Source organism: Octopus bimaculoides, chromosome 1 (assembly GCF_046866305.1).
Source record: "Octopus bimaculoides isolate indiv1 chromosome 1, ASM4686630v1, whole genome shotgun sequence".
In the NCBI taxonomy this organism is placed as follows: Eukaryota; Metazoa; Mollusca; class Cephalopoda; order Octopoda; family Octopodidae; genus Octopus; species Octopus bimaculoides.
The window spans coordinates 81,823,525-81,847,756 of record NC_142928.1 but is presented as its reverse complement, the minus strand read 5'-3'; the positions used below and the strand labels follow the sequence as shown (position 1 = coordinate 81,847,756).

The 24,232-nt window shown below is 33.5% G+C and overlaps 1 protein-coding gene across 27 annotated transcripts in view; it reads left to right on the top strand.

Annotated features, from left to right (window-relative positions):
• Positions 1–23,343, top strand: part of LOC106874564 (uncharacterized) — a 268,447-nt gene extending 245,104 nt beyond the window's left edge. For 14 of the 27 annotated variants that reach the window (XM_052967832.2, XM_089353099.1, XM_052967857.2 and 11 more), the window contains one exon: positions 21,638–23,343. In XM_052967832.2, coding sequence (XP_052823792.1) covers positions 21,638–22,825 — 1,188 coding nt within the window. In that variant the 3' untranslated portion in view covers positions 22,826–23,343. Of the gene's footprint in view, positions 1–11,965; positions 11,984–21,637 lie in introns of all 27 variants that reach the window. The other 13 variants (XM_052967814.2, XM_052967813.2, XM_089353081.1 and 10 more) reach the window with 1 other exon arrangement.
• Positions 23,344–24,232: the final 889 nt, after the last annotated feature.

Sequence of the window (24,232 nt, the reverse complement as noted above, 5' to 3'; positions counted from 1 at the left end):
GATGTTGCCTTTCATCCATTTGGTGTTGATAATATAAAGTACCAGACAAGTACTAGGGTCAATGTAATCAACTTGCCCTATCCCCCAAACTTCAGGCCTTGTAACTATATATACTCTTTTACTCTTTTACCTGTTTCAGTCATTTGACTGTGGCCATGCTGGAGCACCACCTTTAGTCGAGCAAATCAACCCCAGGACTTATTCTTTGTAAGCCTAGTACTTATTCTATCGGTCTCTTTTGCCGAACCGCTAAGTTACGGAGACGTAAACACACCACCATCAATTGTCAAGCGATGTTGGGAGGACAAACACAGACACACAAACATATACACACACATACATATATATATATATATATACATATACATATATACAACAGGCTTCTTTCAGTTTCCGTCTACGAAATCCACTCACAAGGCTTTGGCCGGCCCGAGGCTATAATAGAAGACACTTGCCCAAGGTGCTACGCAGTGAGAATGAACCCGGAACCATGTGGTTGGTAAGCAAGCTACTTACCACACAGCCACTCCTGTTGCTTAGCACCGTGTCATCTTCTCTGGACATGTAAACCTATGATAAAAGGTGTTCCACCTATGACCATCCAGTCCTTCTCTAGGACAATGTTATCTAATATTCCCTTCTGTTTTTCAAAACAGAATTTTCTAATTTAAGAGAAATATTTGGATGCTATGGAAGGCTTCCACCCATTTTAACTTTGGGGGGGAAAGCAGTCAATTCAATAACACCTCAGTACTTAGCTGATACTTAATCAACCTCCTTAAGGATGAAATTTTAAGTTTACCTTAACAGGATTTGCACTCAGAACATAAATGACCATGACTAAATAAATACCATTAGGCATTTTTTCCCTAGTACTTATAGTAATTCTGTCAAATCATCACTCTTGTTTTCTCAACTTTATAACTTTAGGTCATTTAGAAAAAGTTAAAATTTTCACCTTGTGACTTCTGCAGCAACTTTATAATCCCCAAAGCATGTAGATAAACTGAAAATAAAATCTACATGAGGTTATTTATTAAGAAGGATATACAATAAGAAGGTTACTTATTTCAAGCCATCCTCTTTTGAAAGATATTATTGGCCTCTGAACTTCTGTCAATCAGGATATTTTTACCACAAGCGTAACACAATATTTGTAACTGTGGTTGAGAGAAGGGGCACTGTCTTATGTGATTTGAATAGAAACAAGCCTAAAATAAATAAGGGTTCTGTTTGTTATAGGAGCTGACTAGTTCAACCTTTTCTATTTAATTCCTAAGCAGTCAGTCAGACCTCTTGTCAAGGTAAGAATTGTAATCCCTAAAGTCACCTGTCATTCAGTCAATGTCATTGTAAGGGGACATTGCTCTTATGGTAAACCTTACCTGTGTTTGTTTTCCCTTTTTTAATGCCGTTGTTTCTCTTTGTACAGGAGAAAGTGTGTGTATACATACTTGTCTTAAAATTATGTGCTTATGTATATACATACATATACACACATCTGTAAACATTTGTACAATTCCATATACACACAGTGTGACAATAAAGAAACAGATTGGGTTCAGAGAAATGTTTTATGAAAATAAAACAGTAGCCATTTGTTGTTAAGTCTTCCAACTAATCCTGTCCACTTTCAGTGCAGTTCTCCATTCACTCCTTCCACATTATTAAAGTCTCTCTGAATCCACTAGCTAGAATGCTTACAGTGACATCAAACTGTATACATCAGATTATAAGGATTGTTCTAGGCAACCACCTTATCTTCTGTTTAGCAAACAGTTGCCTTTATTCACTGGAAAGCCTGAAATTTTTATTATCTCTGGTCAAACTTTGAATGAGCAGACCACATTGCTTTGGCCATCGTTGTAGATTTTTTTTTTTCTAATAGTAGAAGGTTGATTGGCTAACCTTTTGGTATCAACCTGCCTAAGATTACCTCTTTTTTTGTGATGCAAACTCGTCATTTTAATGTCACCTAAATTAAAATTTCTCAAAATTGCATGTTAATTTCTTCCTAATATCAGCTTAATAATGACATATTTATAGATTCATTTTCAAAATTGATTGAAACATGGACCGTGTATTTCTATAGAAATATGGCCTCCAAAGGGTTATTATGCTGGTCCTGAAAATCATAACCTAAAAACCTACCTCTTTGGCTTTAACAAGGTTCATCAGTCCTGCAGTAAACAAGTTTGTGTGTGTGTATGAATGCATACATATTTGTTACTCTTAATATCGCATGGTAGTTATGAGTGTTGCTGTCATACAAGCAGTGTCATTTATTTCCAATCTTCTGTGAACTTGTGTCTGGCCATAGAAAATTTACCGCAATAAGCTCCATACTACCTATGCTTGCAAAGGTGGATGTTAAAATGCTTTTACATGTGTATTCATGTGTGTGTCATGTGTTTAAGAAGTTCACTTCACAGCCTATGGCTCTGGCCAGGTTTGATTTACTGCACGGCACCTCAAACAGTCGCCATGTGGTCTTTCATCCTTCCAGAGTCAACAAAATAAAGCTCCAGTGAAGTGCAGGGGTTGATGCTATCTACTAATCCTCTCCCCTCCTACTCATATTTGCTGGCCCTGTGCCTAAATCAGAAACAAGTTTTATTTTTTTCTGTAGCTGTTGTGTTGTGACTGTATGATGGTTTCCATTCATAAACTTCATCAAAACAGAAACACAAAAAATTGACCTTTTGTTATATTTAATCTTGTACTGTAAATGTCAACAGTTTATCATCAACTCTGCTTAGTTTCTGAAGGTTTTTTTTTTCTTTCTTTAATTATCCAGTAGAAAAAAAAAACAGGAAGAGCAAATCTTTCTAATACGGTTAATATTTCTCTTTAGTTTCTATAGATATCAATATAGTATCCGTAATCCCAGATACTTGAAGTCATTTTTACACAAAAGAAAGCTCAAACAAAAATTGTTGAGTTAGAATTGAATTGTGATGGCTAGCATTGAATAAGATATCTCACAATATGGGAAGCAAATCTATCTAATGATCTCAGAATATAGTTTTTTGTTGTTTTTTTTTTTAAGAGTTGTTGCAGAAAGTATATTGATATATGGATTTGAATGCTGGATACTCGTAGCAATAGAAAACTGATTAAATAGAACATAATAATTATCATCCAGCTTCCTCACTGGCTTGGGTTGAGCAGTTTAACCCTTTAGCATTTAAACTAGCCATATCAGACATAAATTCTGTCTGTTTTATGTTCAATCTGACCAGATATGGCCTCTCACACCCATCCTAGAATGTCATCCTAAAAATATACAAACACATCATTGAAATCTTGAAACTGAAAGAAAATGGATAATTACTTCAAAACAAAGTGAATAAATAAGCATTGCATTTGACGGAATAACCTGAATACTAAAGGATTAATAGGGTTTGACCAGTCAGAGAACTGTGTAATCCACGAATGTCTACTTTGGCATGGTTTCTAAGACTTGTTGCAGTTCCTAATGCTGACCGTTTCACAGAGTGTACTGGTGGATGCTGTTTATGTGGTGACGGAACTAGTGATCATTGCCTTGTAACTTGAAAGGCTAAGGGCATAAAATGGTCCTACAACTGACAGAGAATAACAGTGAGAGTGAGCAATGATTCTAGGTGTAGGGTTTGGTAAGTAAGAGGAGGGAATGTAATATATACCAAAATTTTAAGGAGGGTGAAAAACATCTCTAGGGAGCAACATTTTTCTAACCCTAATAAATAATCCTGCCAATCAACTGTTTTATGATAAAAATAATTGTTTGTAATTTAGGCACAGGACCAGCAGTTTTGAAGCAAAGGGGTTAGTTGATATTATTGATTCCAATACTTGACTGGTACTTTAGTTTATTGCACTCAAAAGAATAAAAAGCAACATGAACCTTGGTGGGATTTGAACTTAGAACAGAGAGAGCTGGAACAAAATAGGCATTTTTCTGACACCAGCTCAATAATATGAAGTTGTCAGATCCCAGGGTCTTGAGCCATAACAATAGACCAAGACTTCCATAGTAGAGGGCTAAGTGTTGAAAGAATAATAAGGATAATGTATTAACTTCTCCAGGTCTAGTTTAAATATAAAGTAGGTTACTCTCTTATTTCACTCTTGAGTGTTATGCATTATGAAGTACACTTACATATGCTGGATTTGATTATTTAGTCAATTTTAATTTAATATTTATCTTTACTCTTGATCATGTATTTAAAATTTTTTAAATAAAACACTAGTTTCAAATTTATTATGTGAAAATTAAATTACTGGTCTTTTTTTTTAATTTCTGATTTAATTTTACATATTCTATACTGATTTAATTTTACATATTCTAATTGAAGCTTTGAAAAAATAATTCTTTTTCATTCTGAGCTTATGAAATTATGACTAATTCTATTTAGCAACCTAAAAATATTTACTAGCAAATAGTTTTCAGGAAAAAAAAAATGTAGATTAAATTTACATAACATTAATCTTATTTTTGCAATGAAATTCTCTGTATTTTTTTTTTTTTTTTGTCATATCTAGATATTGAGGTTGATGTAGGTTTATTTTTAGTAATCTGTTATCTCTCAGGATTTATATCCATTGCTAAACTTAATATTTGCATATGCTATATGTACATACAAACATTTTATATTTACTATTCAATTACTCAATACAGTCATCAACATCATTTTACAACCATTTTTCCATGTGCTAGATGGACCAGTATGGTCCAAGTCAGATACTATAAAGTGTTACTGCCTTCTTATGTGGGTCAGAAACTACAACTTTTATATACCATTTTTGACATGGTTTCTGTGGCTAGATAACCTTCTTTTTCCCAGCCATTTTACAGAGTGTACAGAGTGTGTCTTCTGGCATTGGTACTAAGCCTTGTGCAATTCTCTGGTTTGTCCGCTGTCAAACCATCCAACCCATGCAAGAATGGAAAACAGACTTTAATTGATGATGGTGATGATGATGATTTTCCATGTATCAGTTGGGTAGGCCTTCTCCAGCACTTAGTGTTGTCCTTTCTTATCTCTCAAGATCAGTCTTCACTATTTCTTGTCTTCTTTGGCCTCCTTCTTCCTCAGGTTCTATGCACCTGAAGGACTTGGCACTTCCTTACACAACTGAGTTCTTCATTAGGCATTATATCTTCATACTAGTGCAGTTTTCTCTCGTCTTCTATACTGATTTTGATCCCACTCATTTATACCCCTACCATTCTTTTTATACATTGATTGTTGCATACTTACCTCACTTTTTAATAGTCTTTGCACACCTTCCACACTCAAAGCTCATTATAGTTCATGCCTCTAACATTGCACTTCTTGCACAAGCCTCATTACAATCTACCCTTTACTCTAAAAGAGATGTCCTATGCTATCTGCAGAGGTAATAGTTCCCTGAACTTTTCTTATTTTAGTAATTATGCATATGGAGTGCCATGCTCCACTGCTAATTAGGTCACCTAAGTAAGAAAAGTTATCAATTGCTTCTTGGGAGCCTTCCAAGCATTTGAAGGAATTTCTCATGCACTTTTACTGTGTAATTACTTTTGTATATATTTAACATACAAAGTCTACTTTTTTCTATCGGTGATCCTACTACAGCTCTTGCACATCCATTGTTTACCCTGGGTACACCATGTAATATTCCCAGATTTTACATCTGAAATGTTATGTATTTATAGTTACGCTAGCAGTGTGTATTTTTGCATTAAATAATAGGTCTTGATTTAACTAACGTTGGTGATATTGCTTAAACAATGTAATACTTTTATTTCTTGCCAGCCTAAAATCTAAAAAACAAAACTACTAGTATAAGTAGACTTGGGAAGTAGTAGTTAGATTACTTTTGAAATAATACTGGATTGGTATGTATGGCCGCATGTGTTTTAGACTTATTCAACCCACATGACTTGGAGAAACAAGTTTTAAAATAATGACAATAAGCCTATAATAATTTAAAATAACAACAATTATGTCTTTGAAGAAATTTTTTTTTTCAATAGCTGCGACTTTGTTTTCCCTATTTGTGACACAGTCATTTTCCTCTTTTCACATATTTATGACTGCTTTTTCAGATTCTTTTTTAAAGTTTCTTTTTTTGTTATCACAAATAGTAATGTACCATTATAGTTTCATTAAATTGGTTTGCTGCTTTAAGATTTATTGTTACTTTAGGTTTCTTTTGTTTTCATAAAGTTTTATATCTCAGAAGTTAGTAACTTCATCATATCATATATGGAATTTATTTCTGTATTATTGTATGGTTTTTCCTACATCCTGACCTAACATAATTTATTCTTAGAAAGTGTAGCCTTGAATTTACATGGCATCTTCAAATTAAATCTGACACAGACTCTATGACTTATTCCTACTGACAAATAGTAGATTTAATCAAATTCAACAACTGTTTACCCATTTCAGGAGATCAGCCATTAAGTTTGTATGACCTTCATCACACCACATTTTGAATTAAGTTACTGAAGACTATCTATTCATCAACTACTTTATCACATCTGCCATAGCTATTTATAAATGCAACTGTTCGCATTGCATTTCAATTGTATCTACTGGAGCAAACCCCCTTTCAAACAAATTATTCTTTCAGCCCGTCTTGAAACCTGTTTATCCAAACATTCTTATTGTTGCCATATATACTCCTCTTCTAGCTCCCTTACTGTGTAATCATTCAGTACCATATTTCCACCTCGGTTAACTATTAGCTTCCTTTCCTTGTTTATTTTCATTGAATACTTCAAGCAGAATAAAGCTTTTCCAACTTTATTCTTTCAGTTGGGCTTTATAAAGAAATAGCCTCTATCAACACCATCTTTGTAACTCAATCCATTGCAACTAGCACTCTCTGTTTATTTTTCTTTACTTTTCATGTTGCCTTTTAGTAACAAAATACACTGATTCACATAACTGGAAAGACTATATATATATATATATATATATCATAAACTAAAAGGTGTCTTCTTTAATAAGACACCCAGTTAGCAATGTTTTATATTTATTTATTTTACTGTGGGTCCTTTCTTTTTGATTTTGAAAGTTTTGTGTAATGTAAAAATTTATTTCAAATTTTGGCACAAGGCCACCAATTTCAGAGGTGGTGTTAAGTCGATTACATCAACCCCAGTGCTCAACTGGTACTTGTTTTATCTACTCCAAAAGGATGAAAGGCAAAGTCAACCTTGAGGGAATGTGTAAAAAGTTGCAACTGATTTCTGTCACAAACAGGACACTGTCCTTAACAAAGACATTTCATTTGCTGGCTCAGGATTGAACCTAGGCAACAAAAAGGACATTGCATACTGAGAAGTGGTACATTACTTATCACATCCTTTGATAGACCAGTATATAATATACCAGGAATCTGTTCTATTATATCCTTTCTTGGATCTTTTTATAAGTATAATACTTTATACTGACAGGCTATTGGGATGTCAAGAAGGTTATGGAGGCATTAATATAGATAATGACTAAAGACAGAAAGTGGTATTAAAGGTGCAGGCTTGGCTGTGTGGTAACAAGTTTGCTTTCTAACCACATGCTTTTGGGTTCAGTCCCACTGTGTGACACCTTGGGCAAACGTCTTCTACTATAGCCCTGGGTCAACCAAAGTTTTATGAGCAGATTTGGTAGATGGAGACTGAAAGAAGTCCATTGCATGTATATGTGTGCATGCAAGTGTGTTACTGTCTCCTTGCCTTAGCATCGTGTGATAGTTCTAAATAAGTGTCACCATTATGCAAGTTGTGTCCATCTTTTCCAGTCTTCCATGTAAACATGTCTGGGATCAAAGGGGAATACTTTATTTGAAAATCTGTGAAGGTTGCTGACAAGAAGAGCATTTGGCTGTAGAAAATCTGCCTTGATATTTCATTCCTACCCATGTGAGTATGGAAAAGTGGACATTAAAACAATAGGGAATAATGATGTATTAAATATATGTTTTAGAATTAAACTACCCTGGGATTAGATATAAAATAATTAAACATTTTCCTTCAGTCATCCAGTTTAAAAGAAAACAATAATTTTGCTGTAAGTATGAAGTGTATCTGATCAGCTATTTCTCACATTGCTACATCCTGGCCACACTAATTGCTATCCCAAGTTTAATTATGCAGAATTCTATTCTATGCCTTCACCCGGTTAATATTCTCCCAAATTGTGCTTCTCATCATTTGTTTTATGTACTATGAAGCCTCTTGAAATATGCCACATTTTTCATAACCTTGTAAAAATAATTGAATTTAATTAGACAATTAAATCAAATTAAATTTGAGATGAAGAAGGCAGTAGTGGTGGTAGTTGTATTTTAGGTTTGGTAACTTCTCTGTGAATGGTTGACCTAGAAATAGCAGGCAAGTCCCCATCAAATCACGTCTAGAGAAATAGATATGGACATATTGAGTGATGCAGTTCTATAAACTGTTTTTGAAAAAGAGACAAGATTGTTATAGCTAAGAACACTCAATCAAGGTTGACTTGTGGCTATACAGCATCAACCAAGTCTATTTTTGTCAAAAGCAACTTTGTTTTCCTAACAATGTGCTTCAAATTAGCATATTTTATGTTTTAAATTAAGAAAAACATAACTCTTATTTTTTTTAAATAATGGTGGTGGGCGTGTTGTACAGCCAAGTATGTTTTCATAAATATACTATGAATACAAAACATTTAAACATCACTGTTTATTTAACTATTAAACCCTTTTGATATCAACATGTCTGAGACCACCCTTGGTTCTATGATACAAATTTTTTTGCTTTAAAATTCTCTAAATTAAAATCTTTCATTAAAATGTCATGTTTATGCTCCAAACACAAGCTTAACAATCCTTTCTACTAATAGGTACAAGGCCTGAAGTTTTGCGGGAGGGTGTTAGTTTGTTACATCAACCCCAGTATTGGTGCTTATTTTTTCAACCCCAAAAAGATAAAAGGCAAAGTCAGCTTTAGCAAAATTTGAACTGAGAACATAGAGATGGACAAAATAATGCTAAGCATTTTGTCCAGTGTGCTAACAATTCTGCCAGCTCGCTGCCTCAAAAACCAATTTAGTAATAATAAAATTGTTAACTTCATTATATCCAAAAGTAATTGAAATAAAGCCAGTATATTTCAACAGAAATATGGTAACAAAAAGGGTAAAAAATAGATTTCCCTGCTGTTTTCATTCTCCTTCGAGAACACATTGTAGAGAAATACTTAAATTCACAGATCAGTGTTTTTCAAAGTTTATTGAAGTTTCTTTACACAGTAATGGTTTTATAGTAAATTTTGTTTTACCGTAATTTTTTTTTCTATAAATTTAAAATCATTATTTTCGCTTAATTACTCTTATAAAATCTTACATGGTTTAGTCTTCTAATTAGGCTATATATTTCTTTAAAATATTTAATTTAAAAAGTTTCATTCTACAAATGAATACTAAAGTATATTAATATGGATACTAAAGTTATATTTTCTCTGAAATATTACATTAAAAGAATCCCTGATATTTCTTTAACTCTCTAAAATGTTGTTCAATAAAATAAGCTGTTATTTTGAAACATATTTTCATAATTTTACTTATTTATGGTTAAGTATTGTTAATTTCTTCTCATAGTACACAGTTTCTATCAGTATTTATGAAGCATGTCCATTAAGTATACTTTGTTCAATATACAAGTTGCTGATTATTAAAATATAAAGTGTTTAATGGTTATCAAAACACAGAGTTCTGTTCATATTACATTAGCAACTTGAAGTGCATAAGGAAAAATACATCAGATATTCTAGGTCAGGACAATAACAATGTTTTCAGCAATGCCTTGTGTGTGTGTGTGTGTGTTATTAGTGAATCATTGTGTAGGCAGCTGGAGAAAGTTCCTGCCAATCCTTTCTATGGTACCAACTTCACAAAAACTTGTTTCCTAATGATACTGCTGTTCTCCACTCCTAGTCTTAGTTGAAGTTTTATAGCCTGTTCATTGGTAGAATTTAGATAATATATTCACTGTCTTTAAAATTGTACTTTTATTTTATTTTCGTAGCTTATCTTATTCGATAATGTGACTCACTAGTTAATTCACTTCCCTTGTAGTATATATATATATATATATCTTGAATAGTATCCCCTCAAAATATGTCACAATCATCTTGCTGGCATGATTCATTTGTAATGTATCTCTATAATCAGTTTCCCTCTCCTACAAAGAACATGAGTATTTTAGAACAATGTTGTAGAAATCCTGCTGAGTATTACTCGTAACCTAAGCCTTTTGCTGTATTCTACTGTACCATGCTAATAAATATTACTTGATGAAAGACATTTATTTAAACTTAATCTATAACAATAACTTTAACTTTATAGACCATACACACTTCTTAAAAAAAAAAAATAAAACATGTTACCCCATGCATGCACTCAACCATACCCCACATAAAAACACACAGCTACACATTTTTATTATATTTTTCATTGATCTTTAGTTGGTTGTAGTCACCGAATAGATAATCTTCACGTTTTATAGATTTTTATTTTATTTTCCAACATTAAATTTTACGTAATTAGTGGAAAGCATCTTGACTGACATTTTTCCATGGGGTATCTCCATTGCTATTGATGTTTCAGAAACTATTCAGTCATGTTGCATTAAGCTACTTAATCAGATTTCAAGAAAATTAAAACTCATTTTTCTTTATCTTATTAATTTTTTTTTTCTTTCTCAACAGTAATAGATAGATTTTTCAAACTTGAAATTCTGATACTAATTAAGATGACCTTTCTTGGTCAGGAAACGGTCCCAATATCACTGAATAAATTTTGGGGGCACATTTAATATTTCAAAATTGTTTTTGTTTACCTCCTTTTTACCATGCTAGCATTGGTTAGAAGGGCACAATTTAAAGCAGCATTTTATGGTTAGATGCTCTTCCTGTCATCAACATGTACTTGTTTTTAAGTACAGCATTTTTTTTTTTCACCAAAAGCTCAGTAACTGGTGGTATTGTCAATACTTGTACACATTTATGCAAGTTCATACATTCACATGTCAATAGGCTTTGTGAGGTTGGAGAAGGGTAGTGTATGTATTAAGTTTTTGATTTTATTTTTATGTGGTATTGCTTTTGGTTCTACAGATGATTGCATTTTAATTATAATTAAATATAACACAGAAAAAATTATTTCTATGTTAAGTTTTGTAAATAAATGAATAAATAGCATTTTTTTGATTAAGTCAAATAATTTTTGTTTTTAATCATTTGATATACTTTGAAAAATATTACGTCACCAACTAATATATATCATTTGTTGTATAATGAAATGAGGAAAGGCAAAGGCTGTTTAGCATTAAATATCCTCATAACTTCAAACAGTTTATACAAAAAATTATTCCTTTAGCATTATCAGCCCAAATATTCTACCTGCTTTATGTTCAAACTAGTCAGGTCCAGCACGTCACACCTACCCTGCAATGTCATTCTAAAAATAAGCAATCACACCATTGAAATCTCAAAGCTAATAGATAATGTGTAATTAATTCAAGACCATGTGAATAAATAAGCATTATGTTTGACACTGTAATCTGAATGTTGAAGGGTTAAAACAAATTTTGTTACTGTGAAACTTATGCCATTTATGGATATTTTCCCCTCAAGTTCTTCACACAGAATTGATGTATAATGATAAATATGCTATATAATACTACTTAGATTTATGTAAGGTGAGATGAAATTAGTATTCTCGATTCTGAAATCCTTATGTACAATAAATGTAATCTGCTGAATGGCCAAAGGTCTCAAATAAAAATTATGCTGCATGTTAAGGATTTCTCATCAATATCTTTTCTTTTTAAAATTGTTCTGCTAATTTCCACTTTTGTGATGTTATAATTGCTCATTATTATCTAATCTGAGTGGGTATCGAGTGGCTAAAAATATTTTTTTTAGAGTACTTTTTTTCATTTTTTTCAGCCTAAATCACAAACTTTGGTAAGTTTAAATAATAAATTCACTGCTTAAGTGTCACTGTGTTGCACTAGCCATAAAACTAGTTTGAAAATACACTTATAGTTATGTTCTATAGTCTGATAATGTTTAGTGCACCATTGTGTTAGTATTACTACAACTGGAAAATTAGTTGCATTATGAAGATATCCCTTGGGATTGTCCTTTCGAAACTACTGGAGACAATATGTCAGTGTCACATATATATGTGTGTGTGTTTGCTTTTATGTCAAGTAATATATAAAAACAACTTAGCATTAAATTGAAGAATTGCTCAATATTATTAAACTTTCACAAGAGGAATGAGAGTGACTTCAAAATATCCGCCTGATTAAGGCTGGCAAGTTGAAACTTAAATCACTGCCACTCCACTTCTTGTAAAAGTTAAAATGTGTTCGTACACACACACACTTTATTTGTGGGTTCACAAAGTGACTAATGGTTTCATGTGAAGAGATCTTCGCAATTGTTGCACATGTTGGTGCTTGTCTCCATTTTGAATGACTATATTTATCCACCAATGCATTGTTGAACACTCATTCTCACTTTGATATTACCATATATGTGTGTGTATGTATATATATATATATAAATATATATATATATATAAATATATATATATATATATATATATAAATATATATATATATATATATATATATATATATATATATATATATATAATTTAATTTTATTGATTCAAGGGTTCAGCCGTATGATTTTTAAGATTCCAAGTTAAAATTCAGTTATTGTCCTATTTTAGAATATAGCCAACATGAATACTCATTAATTACATTTGGTATAATATAACTGCTTATCTGATATTCTGTGGTTTTGGTAAATTACCTTATTCTATAAAAACCTATATTATTCAGGTCTCAGAAATCAATGGAAACAACTAATTTTAAGAAATTTCTTTCTATATATTTTTTTTTTTAAATTGATTAAATAAATATATAGGATGCAGGTGGGAAAGCAAGTCTTTCTTTAGTCTTCATACCAAATATTGATTGGATGATATTCTTAATCAAAAACATTCTTTTTGGATGTTTTTGTGATTTTTATAGGACTTAAGATATGAATTGAGAAGAATGTTGGTACATTCTTCTACATTGATGTTTGCAGATTTAGCTATGTCTTTAGCAGAATTTTGCTGGGAAGAACTTTATGAAATCCAGCCTTAAAAGGAAATGAGAAAAAAATTTCATTACATTGCTCTCACACACACACACACACACACACACACACACACACACACACAACTTTGGAAGCATCCTCTTTATTTGTAATGCTTTAATGAAGTAATCAAGCTCTTGTTTCAAAATCTATGAAGCATCATTATAAAAACAGGTTAGTTGCTGTTTAACCTAAGATATGATGATGTTAAGAACAGACCTAATGACTAATTTAGCTAATATATTCTAACCTCACTTCAGGTGGGATTTTTTTAATATAGGATTTCCCTCACTTGCTAGCTCACTCATGTACTCTCTCTGGTAACATCATAAGTCCAGTCCACTGTTTACAGAGGTTGGTGCTGAGAAAGAGCTTTAGCTGTAAAAAAGAAACTTTGGATTATTATCATCATCATCATCATCAGATCCAAAAGCATATTATTTAAAATTCTGTAAAATAAAATACAAACTCTGAATCATAATGGATAAAGTATGTATGTATACACACACACACACACACACATTCTTAAAAACATTGGTCCTTTCTTCTTTGTAGTAAAAAATTGGCAGAACAAGTGGCCCGGTCATCTTAAAGGGGTTGAGTGGGAAAAGAACTTCTAATTTCTTTTTCTTGCACACCTTTATTCTTAAAAAAAAGCTTATATTTTACCTTTGTCATTTAATTCCCACCATACATCTAGCATTTCCTGTTGAACATAAACACCTTTATAATGTTTGTCTTTGCACCCTATTTACATATTGTTGCTGTTTTTTTTTGTTTTTTTTTCATTAGCATTTTATCTTAATATTTAGTTGCCAGACATATTTTATTTTCACTGGTTTAGTATTTAGGCTATTTGCCATGGAGATTTGATAAGTCACTTAATTCAGATTTATTTGTTTCTTCTGGTGGGCCATACAATCTCTCTCTCTTTTTTTTCTCATTCTCTCTCTGTTTCTCACTCTCTCACACACTTACACAAGCTGGACATTGGATTAGGCAATAATCATGTTTCTAAATTGGCTGACTATACAAGTGTGAAGTAGAGTTTCTATGGGAACTAGCAGTATATGGAAAATATTCGTCTTTTGTGGATACACTTTTTGGATATATTTCTTTATTGCCCACAGGGAGAAGGGGGGGCTAAACATAGAGGGGACAAACAGGGGCAGACAAAGGGTTTAAGTTGATTACATCAACTCCAGTGCATAACTGGTACTTATTTAATTGACCCCGAAAGGATGAAAGGCAAAGTCGACCTCAGCAGAATTTGAACTCAGAACGTAACGACAGACGAACTACTGCTAAGCATTTCACCTGGCATGCTAACAATTCTGCCAGCTCACCGCCCTTTTTGGATATAATATTGTCATCATCTCATAACCAAACATTACATAGAACATACTGAAAGTAAGGGGAATCTGTTCTTTTATAAACCCATAAGGATTTGGTTAGATCATCTTACTTAACCCTTTAGCATTTAAACTGGCCATATCCAGCCAAAATATTCCAGCTACTTTATGTTCAAACTAGCCAGATCTGACCTCTCACACCAACCCTACAAAATCATTCTAAAAATTAAGATACCTCATCAAAATTTCAAAGCTACCAGATAATGCATAATTAATTCAAAACGTGATTAAATAACCATTACTTTTAACAGCATGATGGTTCAATGGTTTGAGCATTGGGCTCACAATCATGAGGTAGTGAGTTTGATTCCCGGTCTGGGCTGTGTGTTGTGTTCTTAAGCAAAACAATTGTTCACGTTCCTCCAGTTCACTCAACTGTAGAAATGCGTTGCAACGTCACTGGTGCCAAGCTGTATCAGCCTTTGCTCTTCCCTTGGATAACATCGCTAGTGTGGAGAGGGGAGGATGGTATGCGTGGGTGACTGCTGGCTTTCCAAAAACAAACTTGCTCAGACTTTCTAAGTGCAATCCCATGGTCATTCATGACCAAAAATGGTCTTTACCCTTTTACTTTTAACAAAATGTAAGTGCTAAAGGGTTAAATTATACTTTGAGAAATTCTGGAATAGCTGAGTTATATGGTGAGTTCCTTAAGCATCTGGATTTTGGGAATACTCAAGGGCAAATTAGTGTAATGTAGCTCATCATTCTCTTAGCTATGTGCCAACAGGACTTGAATCCAATACTCCTAGCTAACAGACCATTTTTACGGTGTTACCATTTGCTAACAAGGAAACCACTATGTAGCTTGTCAGTTTACTAGAAATAGCAGCCAAGTCTTCCTCAGATCACACTTAATTGTCTCAAAAAAACAAGGACAGACTTGGAGAATATAGTTATGGATATACTAAAGTCACTACTAAAACATCTTAGGTTGTGAGATTTTCCTACATTTTAGCACCTGTCTATTTACTGCTAAGTTTCCTGGACACTGACAACACAGTATTGTTACCAGGAGGTGGACTGTTGACCTCTCGGCTGGTTTGACTACCTCTCTATTCATCACAGCCTAAATTTATGTAATCTCCCAGGAACTAGTTTTAAGGATGAACTAATCTAATCATGTCTATAAATATTTAATGCATATAAATAGTACACATATCATCATTATCATCACCATCACTACTATCAATGTTATCACCTTTCCACAATGATGTTATGTATGAGATGGACAGCTGTTAACATGTTTTAACTTTTCTGAGAGCTCTGGGCAAAATGAACAAGAGAAACCCAAATTTAGGTTATTAAACACCCCTTTCTCCATCACTTCCATCCTAATTTTTTATGACCATCTTTTTCCATGCTTGCATGGGTTAGGTGGGGGTCTTCTCCAGCACAGCATTTCACTTGTTCGTGCCCTTTATTCTCTTCACTTTTAAATTGTTCATAATTTTAAGTTAATACTTGCTTATCACAGTTTTTACGTACGACTTGTTTTTATTGTGTTCTAAATACCAACTTAATTATGAACAGGTAATTTGAATAAAATCCCAAATTCTTGATTATTTAAAAATTAACCTAATTACATATGTATCTGAAAAACATCCACTCTTGATTTCAAAACTCAAAAGAAACATGTCTTGCCTTGTTAAATGCCCATCACCTGAATAAAAATAAAGAGATTTGTATTCATAGTTTGAACTCACTCACTCACTCACTCACTCACTCACTCACTCACTCACTCACTCACTCACTCACTCACTCACTCACTCACTCACTCACTCACTCACTCACTCACTCACTCACTCACTCACTCACTCACTCACTCACTCACTCACTCACTCACTCACTCACTCACTCACTCACTCACTCACTCACTCACTCACTCACTCACTCACTCACTCACTCACTCACTCACTCACTCACTCACTCACTCACTCACTCACTCACTCACTCACTCACTCACTCACTCACTCACTCACTCACTCACTCACTCACTCACTCACTCACTCACTCACTCACTCACTCACTCACTCACTCACTCACTCACTCACTCACTCACTCACTCACTCACTCACTCACTCACTCACTCACTCACTCACTCACTCACTCACTCACTCACTCACTCACTCACTCACTCACTCACTCACTCACTCACTCACTCACTCACTCACTCACTCACTCACTCACTCACTCACTCACTCACTCACTCACTCACTCACTCACTCACTCACTCACTCACTCACTCACTCACTCACTCACTCACTCACTCACTCACTCACTCACTCACTCACTCACTCACTCACTCACTCACTCACTCACTCACTCACTCACTCACTCACTCACTCACTCACTCACTCACTCACTCACTCACTCACTCACTCACTCACTCACTCACTCACTCACTCACTCACTCACTCACTCACTCACTCACTCACTCACTCACTCACTCACTCACTCACTCACTCTGCATAAACTTTGGGGTGGGAGAGTGGGTGGCCGATATCAGCCAAAGCTCCTGCCATACACTTGTCATAATCAATGTTCTATCTCCTCTGTATCACATTCCTTCAGAGTATTTGACCACTTTTACTTGCTGCAAAATTCTTCAGCTGTCATGTAATATAATGTTCATTTATATTAAGATAGGTTCATGTTTCTTTGTAGTATTTTGAAGTTGCTTTCTTTAAATTTTTGCATACACACACACGCACTTATATGCATCATCATTATCGTTTAACGTCCTCCTTCCATGTTGGCATGAGTTGCACAGTTTGACCAGAGCTGGCCAGGCAGGAGCCTGCACCATGCTTCGTGTCTGTTTTTACATGGTTTTTACGGTTGATTATATATGTACATTAATTTCATGTATGTATGTATATATATATGAAATGTCATATATATATATATATATATATATATATATATATATATATATCCCTTTTCCTATTCTTTCTGTCACACTGTAGGAACGTGGAAGGAGAAAAAAGTGGCTGTGCTGGGAGAGCACAGGAAAAATGTAGGTGTAGGTTAGATAGCTACATAGGTAAGAGATAGGCAAACGGGTGAGCAGATGGAATAAAACGCAAGAAAATAGAGCAAGGCTTCAAGCAGAAACGTAAAGAATTAATGAAAGATCAATAAACCTCAACTTTTTTCTACCATTAATCTCTCCCCTATCACTCATGATTGACATCCATCACTTCCATCTCCCAACACTCATTTTCATTTCTCTCTCTCTATCTCCATCTATCTCCTTCCAATAGTTTTCTCATGCCCAGTCATGCTATTTGTATCTAATCTCCTTACTAACAATCACAGTTGCCTGTCAGTCCATCTTTTCCTTATACTGTCTTTTCTGTTACTCTTATTCTGGTTCTCTTTCATGCCCTTCGCAAAGGACAAGCTGGTCTTTGGGCGCTAGTGAACAAAAGAAGACAATGGAGAGAACTACCAAGGACAGGGCAACCTCTAGTACTGGTACCACAATGAAATGTCCTCTGTATATCCAGTTAAATGCACAAAAAGTGGGATGTATCAGCGAGATATGATTCCCACCTGTTTAACCAATTGCAGCACAGAAAGGCTAATGTAAAATGATTATGCTAATATGTGCATGTATGCATGAACATACATGCTGACACACACACAACCCAGGTTACTGGATTGTTAGAGAGTTGAGTAAGATGCCTTATGGTATCTGTTTTGGCTCTTTGTGTTTCCACAGCAATGATTACAATGACACTGGTGCCAAGCTATTTTGGCCCAACTTGGTGGCCTTTTCCTTAGATAAACATCAGTAATAAAGAAGGGAATCTTGCCTCAGTGGGCAACAGCTAGCCTTCTTCAAAAACATCTTGTCCAGGATTACACACACACACACACACACTATGTATAAATAAATAGTCCTGTACATGCAATGTTTGTGTGTGTGTGCGCATATATATATATATATATATATATATATATATATATGGCAGTGCATCAGCATGGCCGCAGCTGTAAGCTGAAACTATAAAAAAAATATATATAAATCAATGCGACAGTATAAATATTTAACTATTTAGTCAATAACAAACTTCCTATTTGCTAAATTCTCCTATTCATGAAGTTTACCAAGTGTGATGATAAATATCATTAGTCTATTATTTATCTCTTACAGACATAAATGCTTTGGCTGTTATTTTTCTTCTTTAACTTTCCCAACCACCACCACTCTGCTCTCAGTAGTGATAAACTTATCTTGTAATCTATCTTATTTATTGTGATAAACTTATCTCAATAAATACGTTCATAAGAATGAATAGATGATAAATACTTTTATTTCCTACTGCAACACACTGTTTTTCTAAACCCTTTTGCTGCTAATACATTTGAGATCACCTCTGATTTTATGATACAAAACCTCTTGTTTGAAAGTGTTCCTATTTAAAAACATAATAATCTTATGTGACCTTCTTACCTTATTTCTCTTGAAATATACTGATTCGTTAACTATATTTCTACTGAAATATATTGCCTTTATTTCAATTAATTTTGAATATAGGTAAGAATTTAAGAACTTTGTCATTATTAAGCTGGTGTTTGAATTATAAATTAACTTGAAATTTTGATGGAAGGTTTTAATTTGAATCATTTTAAAACACAAGCTTTTTATCATAGAACCAGAGGTAGTCTCACACTGGTTGGTATCAAAAAGCTTAAGAACTTTTCATTTAGTTATGTTCAAAGCACAATAATGATAAAGTTCCAATTTAAAGTTGAATTACAATTCCAAATTCTTGATTATTTTCAAAACTATAATTTCTAAACCACATAGCAGTGTACTTCATTAAAAATATGGTCATTAAAAATATGCTAGCATGGAAAGCGGACGTTAAACAATGATGATGATGATGGTATATATGACAGGCTTCCTGAAACCACTTAGCTGCAAAGTAAACTTCTTAACAACACAACTATACCTATTAATAATTCCTCCAATTCTTTGACCTAGCCTTTGCAACAAGCAAAATTGCCTGTTGGAGATAAATGAAATAAGAATATTATGTTCACTCAACCATGTTTGTTTGAGATGTAGGAAGAATAAAATTAGCCAAAGACTGCAAACTACATGCTTGAGGGCTTGTGTTGAAAAGCCATCATCAGTCATACATTGGATCTGACTATCAGCTGGGCTTTTGTAAAGATTGTCCTATGATCTTCATTGGTAAGAAAAGTCAGGTAGGTTTTTTCCTATCTGGCATCTATGATGAAAGACATTGCGAACAAAGTAGAAATACAAAGGGTGACAAGTTACTATACTTACCTCCTTAGCAGTTTAAACTGGCCATATCCAGCCCAAATATTTTGTTTTCTGTTCAGACTGGCCAGATCTGACCTCTCACATCTCTCCTACAATGTCACTCTAAAAATAAGCAATCATATCATTGAGATCTTGAAAGTACAAAATGATGCATGATTCACTAAAATCAATGTGAAAAAATGATGAGCGTTAGATTTAACAGAATTATCTGAGTGCTCAAGAGTTAAAGAATGTGATGACAAAGAAAGAAGTCCTACTATCTAGAAAAGCTCTTATATAAAGTGAGAGTAGGTTATTGGATATTTTGAGTGAAACCTGCTTCAGCATATAGCTGAAACCAGAAGGGTTGGCATGAGTGGAAAGTCAAACTTTTTAGTTTTGAGTGTAATTTGAAAGTGAGTATAGTTGTAATTGTTATTCCCTCTTAGAGGGTTTTGTTTTATATTACTCTCTTATATTTTTAGAATTAATAAATACAGAAGCACAGAAGCACATATGAAATATTTATGTTGATATGTTTGTTTGTATTGTATTGTAAGGTGACAAATTGGCAGAATCATTTGGGCAACAAATAATATTAGTTTCAACCTCACTGACCTCAGCTTTGCCTTTATTCATTGACCTTGGGTTAGTAAAGTACCAGTCCCATACAGGTGTTGATTGTTCTCTTTTTTATTTTCTTCTCCAGACAGTGTATCGTGCCTACACTATCCAATTTTTAAGACACCAAGTTGGCCAGTCTTATAGTAAAAGAATGATACATTATGGAAATATCTTAGTGATAGAAATATTAGCAAAATATTTTCGTCTACTATCACTAACTGCTGAGATAGGGTAGGATTGCCTGAAACCATTTAACAGAGCATCAGGACTAGACATTTTCATTCCTAAACTTGTAACTTCCACCACTTCGTATTAGTTTTCACAATGATTACTAAGAAATTATTAGAACGATCTTCTTAATGTCATGACAATAATAACAAATCCTGCCCAGCTGTTAAGCAGTTTGTCTGATAGTGAGAGGGGTGTATGTGAAGTGTCTGTTGCTTTGAAGTATAACAGCTATTATTAAACCCAAAGCTAAGTGGTACTTTGTGTGTGTGTGTTGCATCTACATTTGTTCATGCATGGATTGGGTGATTCTACAATTGGGTAAGCCTCTTGAAATAACGAGAACACATGCTTTTTTACATCTCAATGTATTTTGCAAGGTTAATCATTCTTGGATATCTATTTTCAGCATTGTTGAGACAAGTAGAGCAATATATTCGTATATTTTGTTTCACAATAGCAAAGGGTACAGAATTTGAACTAGTGACTTCATAACATAATCATCTACCCTCTTGAAATATAACCAAACCCAACAAACTGTGATTTATTTACTTTTGCTAAAGCACTGTTTTTGCAAATAATCTTTTTGGCTTAATGATATTTAATTCCATTTCTCTTCAAACTTACCTCTAGAGTAGGTAACAGTAATTCATATCTCCTATAATCCTTGGAAAGAAATCCTTATTTGCTTATCTTATGAAATACAAGTATTTTGTTAATCAGAAATTTTAATGACTAGTACACCTGCAGTATGTCATCCACCAGTTTGGGGTTTTTTTAAAAAATTTTATTCATCTATTATTTTTTTATTGAAAGTATTTGGCTTATTTGAAATATTTTCTTTTTTTTTAATACATATATATTATAATTTGTCATACATTAATGGGTTTGTTTTACTTTCTTTTCTTTTAATAGATGAAAGAGGCAAGCAAATCTTGTTCAGATCTGGATCTAGAAGTTTGTTCCAATATGGCAGAGGATGACCAGTGTGTTGTGCCTGGCCAGCTTATCTATAAGCTACGTCAGCAACTTATTGAAAAAGACAATGCTATAAAGCAGCTTGGCAGTGAATATGACCACAATCTTTCCAAAGTCTTATCTAGCCTTCTATACTTAGAAGGCAAGCTGCACCGGGAACAAAAGAATATTGTACGCCTGATGGAGCAGAAAGACAGTGTAATCAGTCGTCAAGACCTACAAATAAAACAGTTATATAAACGGATACATATTTTACAATCTTCAATAACTGATATCCAAAGTAAAATGGACTCTAATGGAATGACTCAGTCTCTGCATGAGAAATATTCAGTGAACTCTTCAGACTTAGCAAGTAGCACTAAGTCAGATATAACTAGCAAAAGATCTGAGAGGTATTCTAGTAATTCTGACATGACAAGTTCTCAGTCGAATATAAACTCTAACATGAACTCCAGCGTAACAAATATCAGTGGCAATGAAGGAAATTCTATTTTTAAACAATTTAGTAAGCCTCTTCGTGATAAATTTACTCGTCACAAAAGCAGTGTGGATCTCCGCAGTTTTAAATTACTGAATGATTCAGATGGGGAATATAGCTACCGAAGTATGGAGAATATTCCACAGGTAGTACGGCGTGAGAAAAAAACGAGAGATAAAGAACGATGTATGAGTATTGCAGGTTATCCAAATTTTGAAAGATTTGAAAATGATCCTGAATTGACAGCTTTTATGAAATCTTTTCATGTCACTAATCAAACATTAGCTGAAGTTTCTGGAAACAGTGTTGAAAATTTAGCTCATTCTCAACTAGAGAAGCAGGGAGACACAAGGGATGGGGCACCAGAAAAAGTTGGTAAACCAACACACATACAGCTTTTGAAAGCAAAAGATGATCTCTCACCAACCAAAATCTCTCCTGCCATGACAGAACAACCAAATGGAACATCCATTCACACAAGTCACAGACATACTGAAACAAATCCATTAAAATTCCTTCGTGATACTTTCAAACGGAAAGGGAGTCGGCAAGTTAAAAACAAAAAACAGTCATTTAACTTAAAACAGAATACAACCAAAGACTCATTGGTAACCCTAAAGTTTAATGAAAAGCATGGAAATTCTTAGCAAATTCCAATCTGTACCTTTTGTAATGGTGTGTGTGAGTGAAAAGAGTGATGACAGTGTATAAATAAGAGAGAAACAAAAACAAGAGAAAAAATAAATATTTGAGTATTGTTTCTTTTGACTTAAAATACTTTATTAAATTGATAAAGGTTATTGAAACTGTCTAGCCAGCTTCCTTTTTAAAATAAAAATTGGTTCTAAAAAATAAAAATTGTAGATTTTATTGTTACAACATAAAAACCTTTATTGATTTAATAATACCATCACCAATTATTTAAGTTTTTTTATAAATATAAAGAAAACCCAAAAAGAAAATAAGGTGAAAGTCCTGTTATATTTGGTATAAAATATTTCTGGAATTCTGTTTTATTATGTAAAAGACTTGCCATCGACACAACAGGAAATTTCAGTCAATTGATACTAACAAATTTTCTGTATATCTCTAAAAAAGAAAGACATTGTGTAACAAAAACCAAGATTATTTCAAATTAAAATTCAGTAATGTATAACTTTTAAAATTATATATTGTTTTTATTTATTTCCATAGCATAAAAAAGATTTTTTTTTCTTTTGAGACTAATGTGTAAATATTTTGATAATGTATATATGCATTATATAGTATATGTATGTATTATATATAGAGTGTATATGAACATACATATTACAGTCAAAGAAAAGGTTACTTTATAGCATTGGATTCTAAGTTTATATCCCACCCTACACTGATATGAATAACTTATAAAGCTTCTGGTGTCAATAACATTCCTATAAATGCTGATCCAACTTACTGGTTCCTTGTCGAACCATTCAACCCATGCCAGCTTGAAAAGTAGATGTTAAATGATGATACCTGATACTGCTGAAATAATTTCATACCATTTACTGTATATTTTCAAGTATTATGTTATACTGTATATTTCAAGTATTATCTGTTTTTCTAGATTTTAAACTTAGCAATTAAATATGAGCATTATATGAGGTGGTATCAAAAAGTTCCCAGACTAGTTTTGTAGTGTGCCAACAGATGGCAGCACATAGTTGCATTCACAGTGAGAGATAGCAGTGATATCGCTGTGTTTACTTCGGAAATTGTGAAATTTGTGTTTTTGTGATCACATGTGTGCTGTAGTCTGTGATTTTGACATGGACTGGAAGTTAAAACAAAGAGCCAATGTGAAATTTTGCATTAGTCTTGGGAAGTCTGCTGTGGAGACATTGAGCATGCTTCGGGAAGCTTACAGTGACAAGGCAATGGGTCATATGCAATGTTTCAAGTGGCACTGGCACTTCAAAAGTGGAAGTTAAATGATCTGGAAGACTTGCCACGAGTGTCACCACTGGAAGTGTAGTATTGTGCATTGAGAATTCATTCCCCAGGCCCAGACCATCAATCAAGAGAGCATTTGG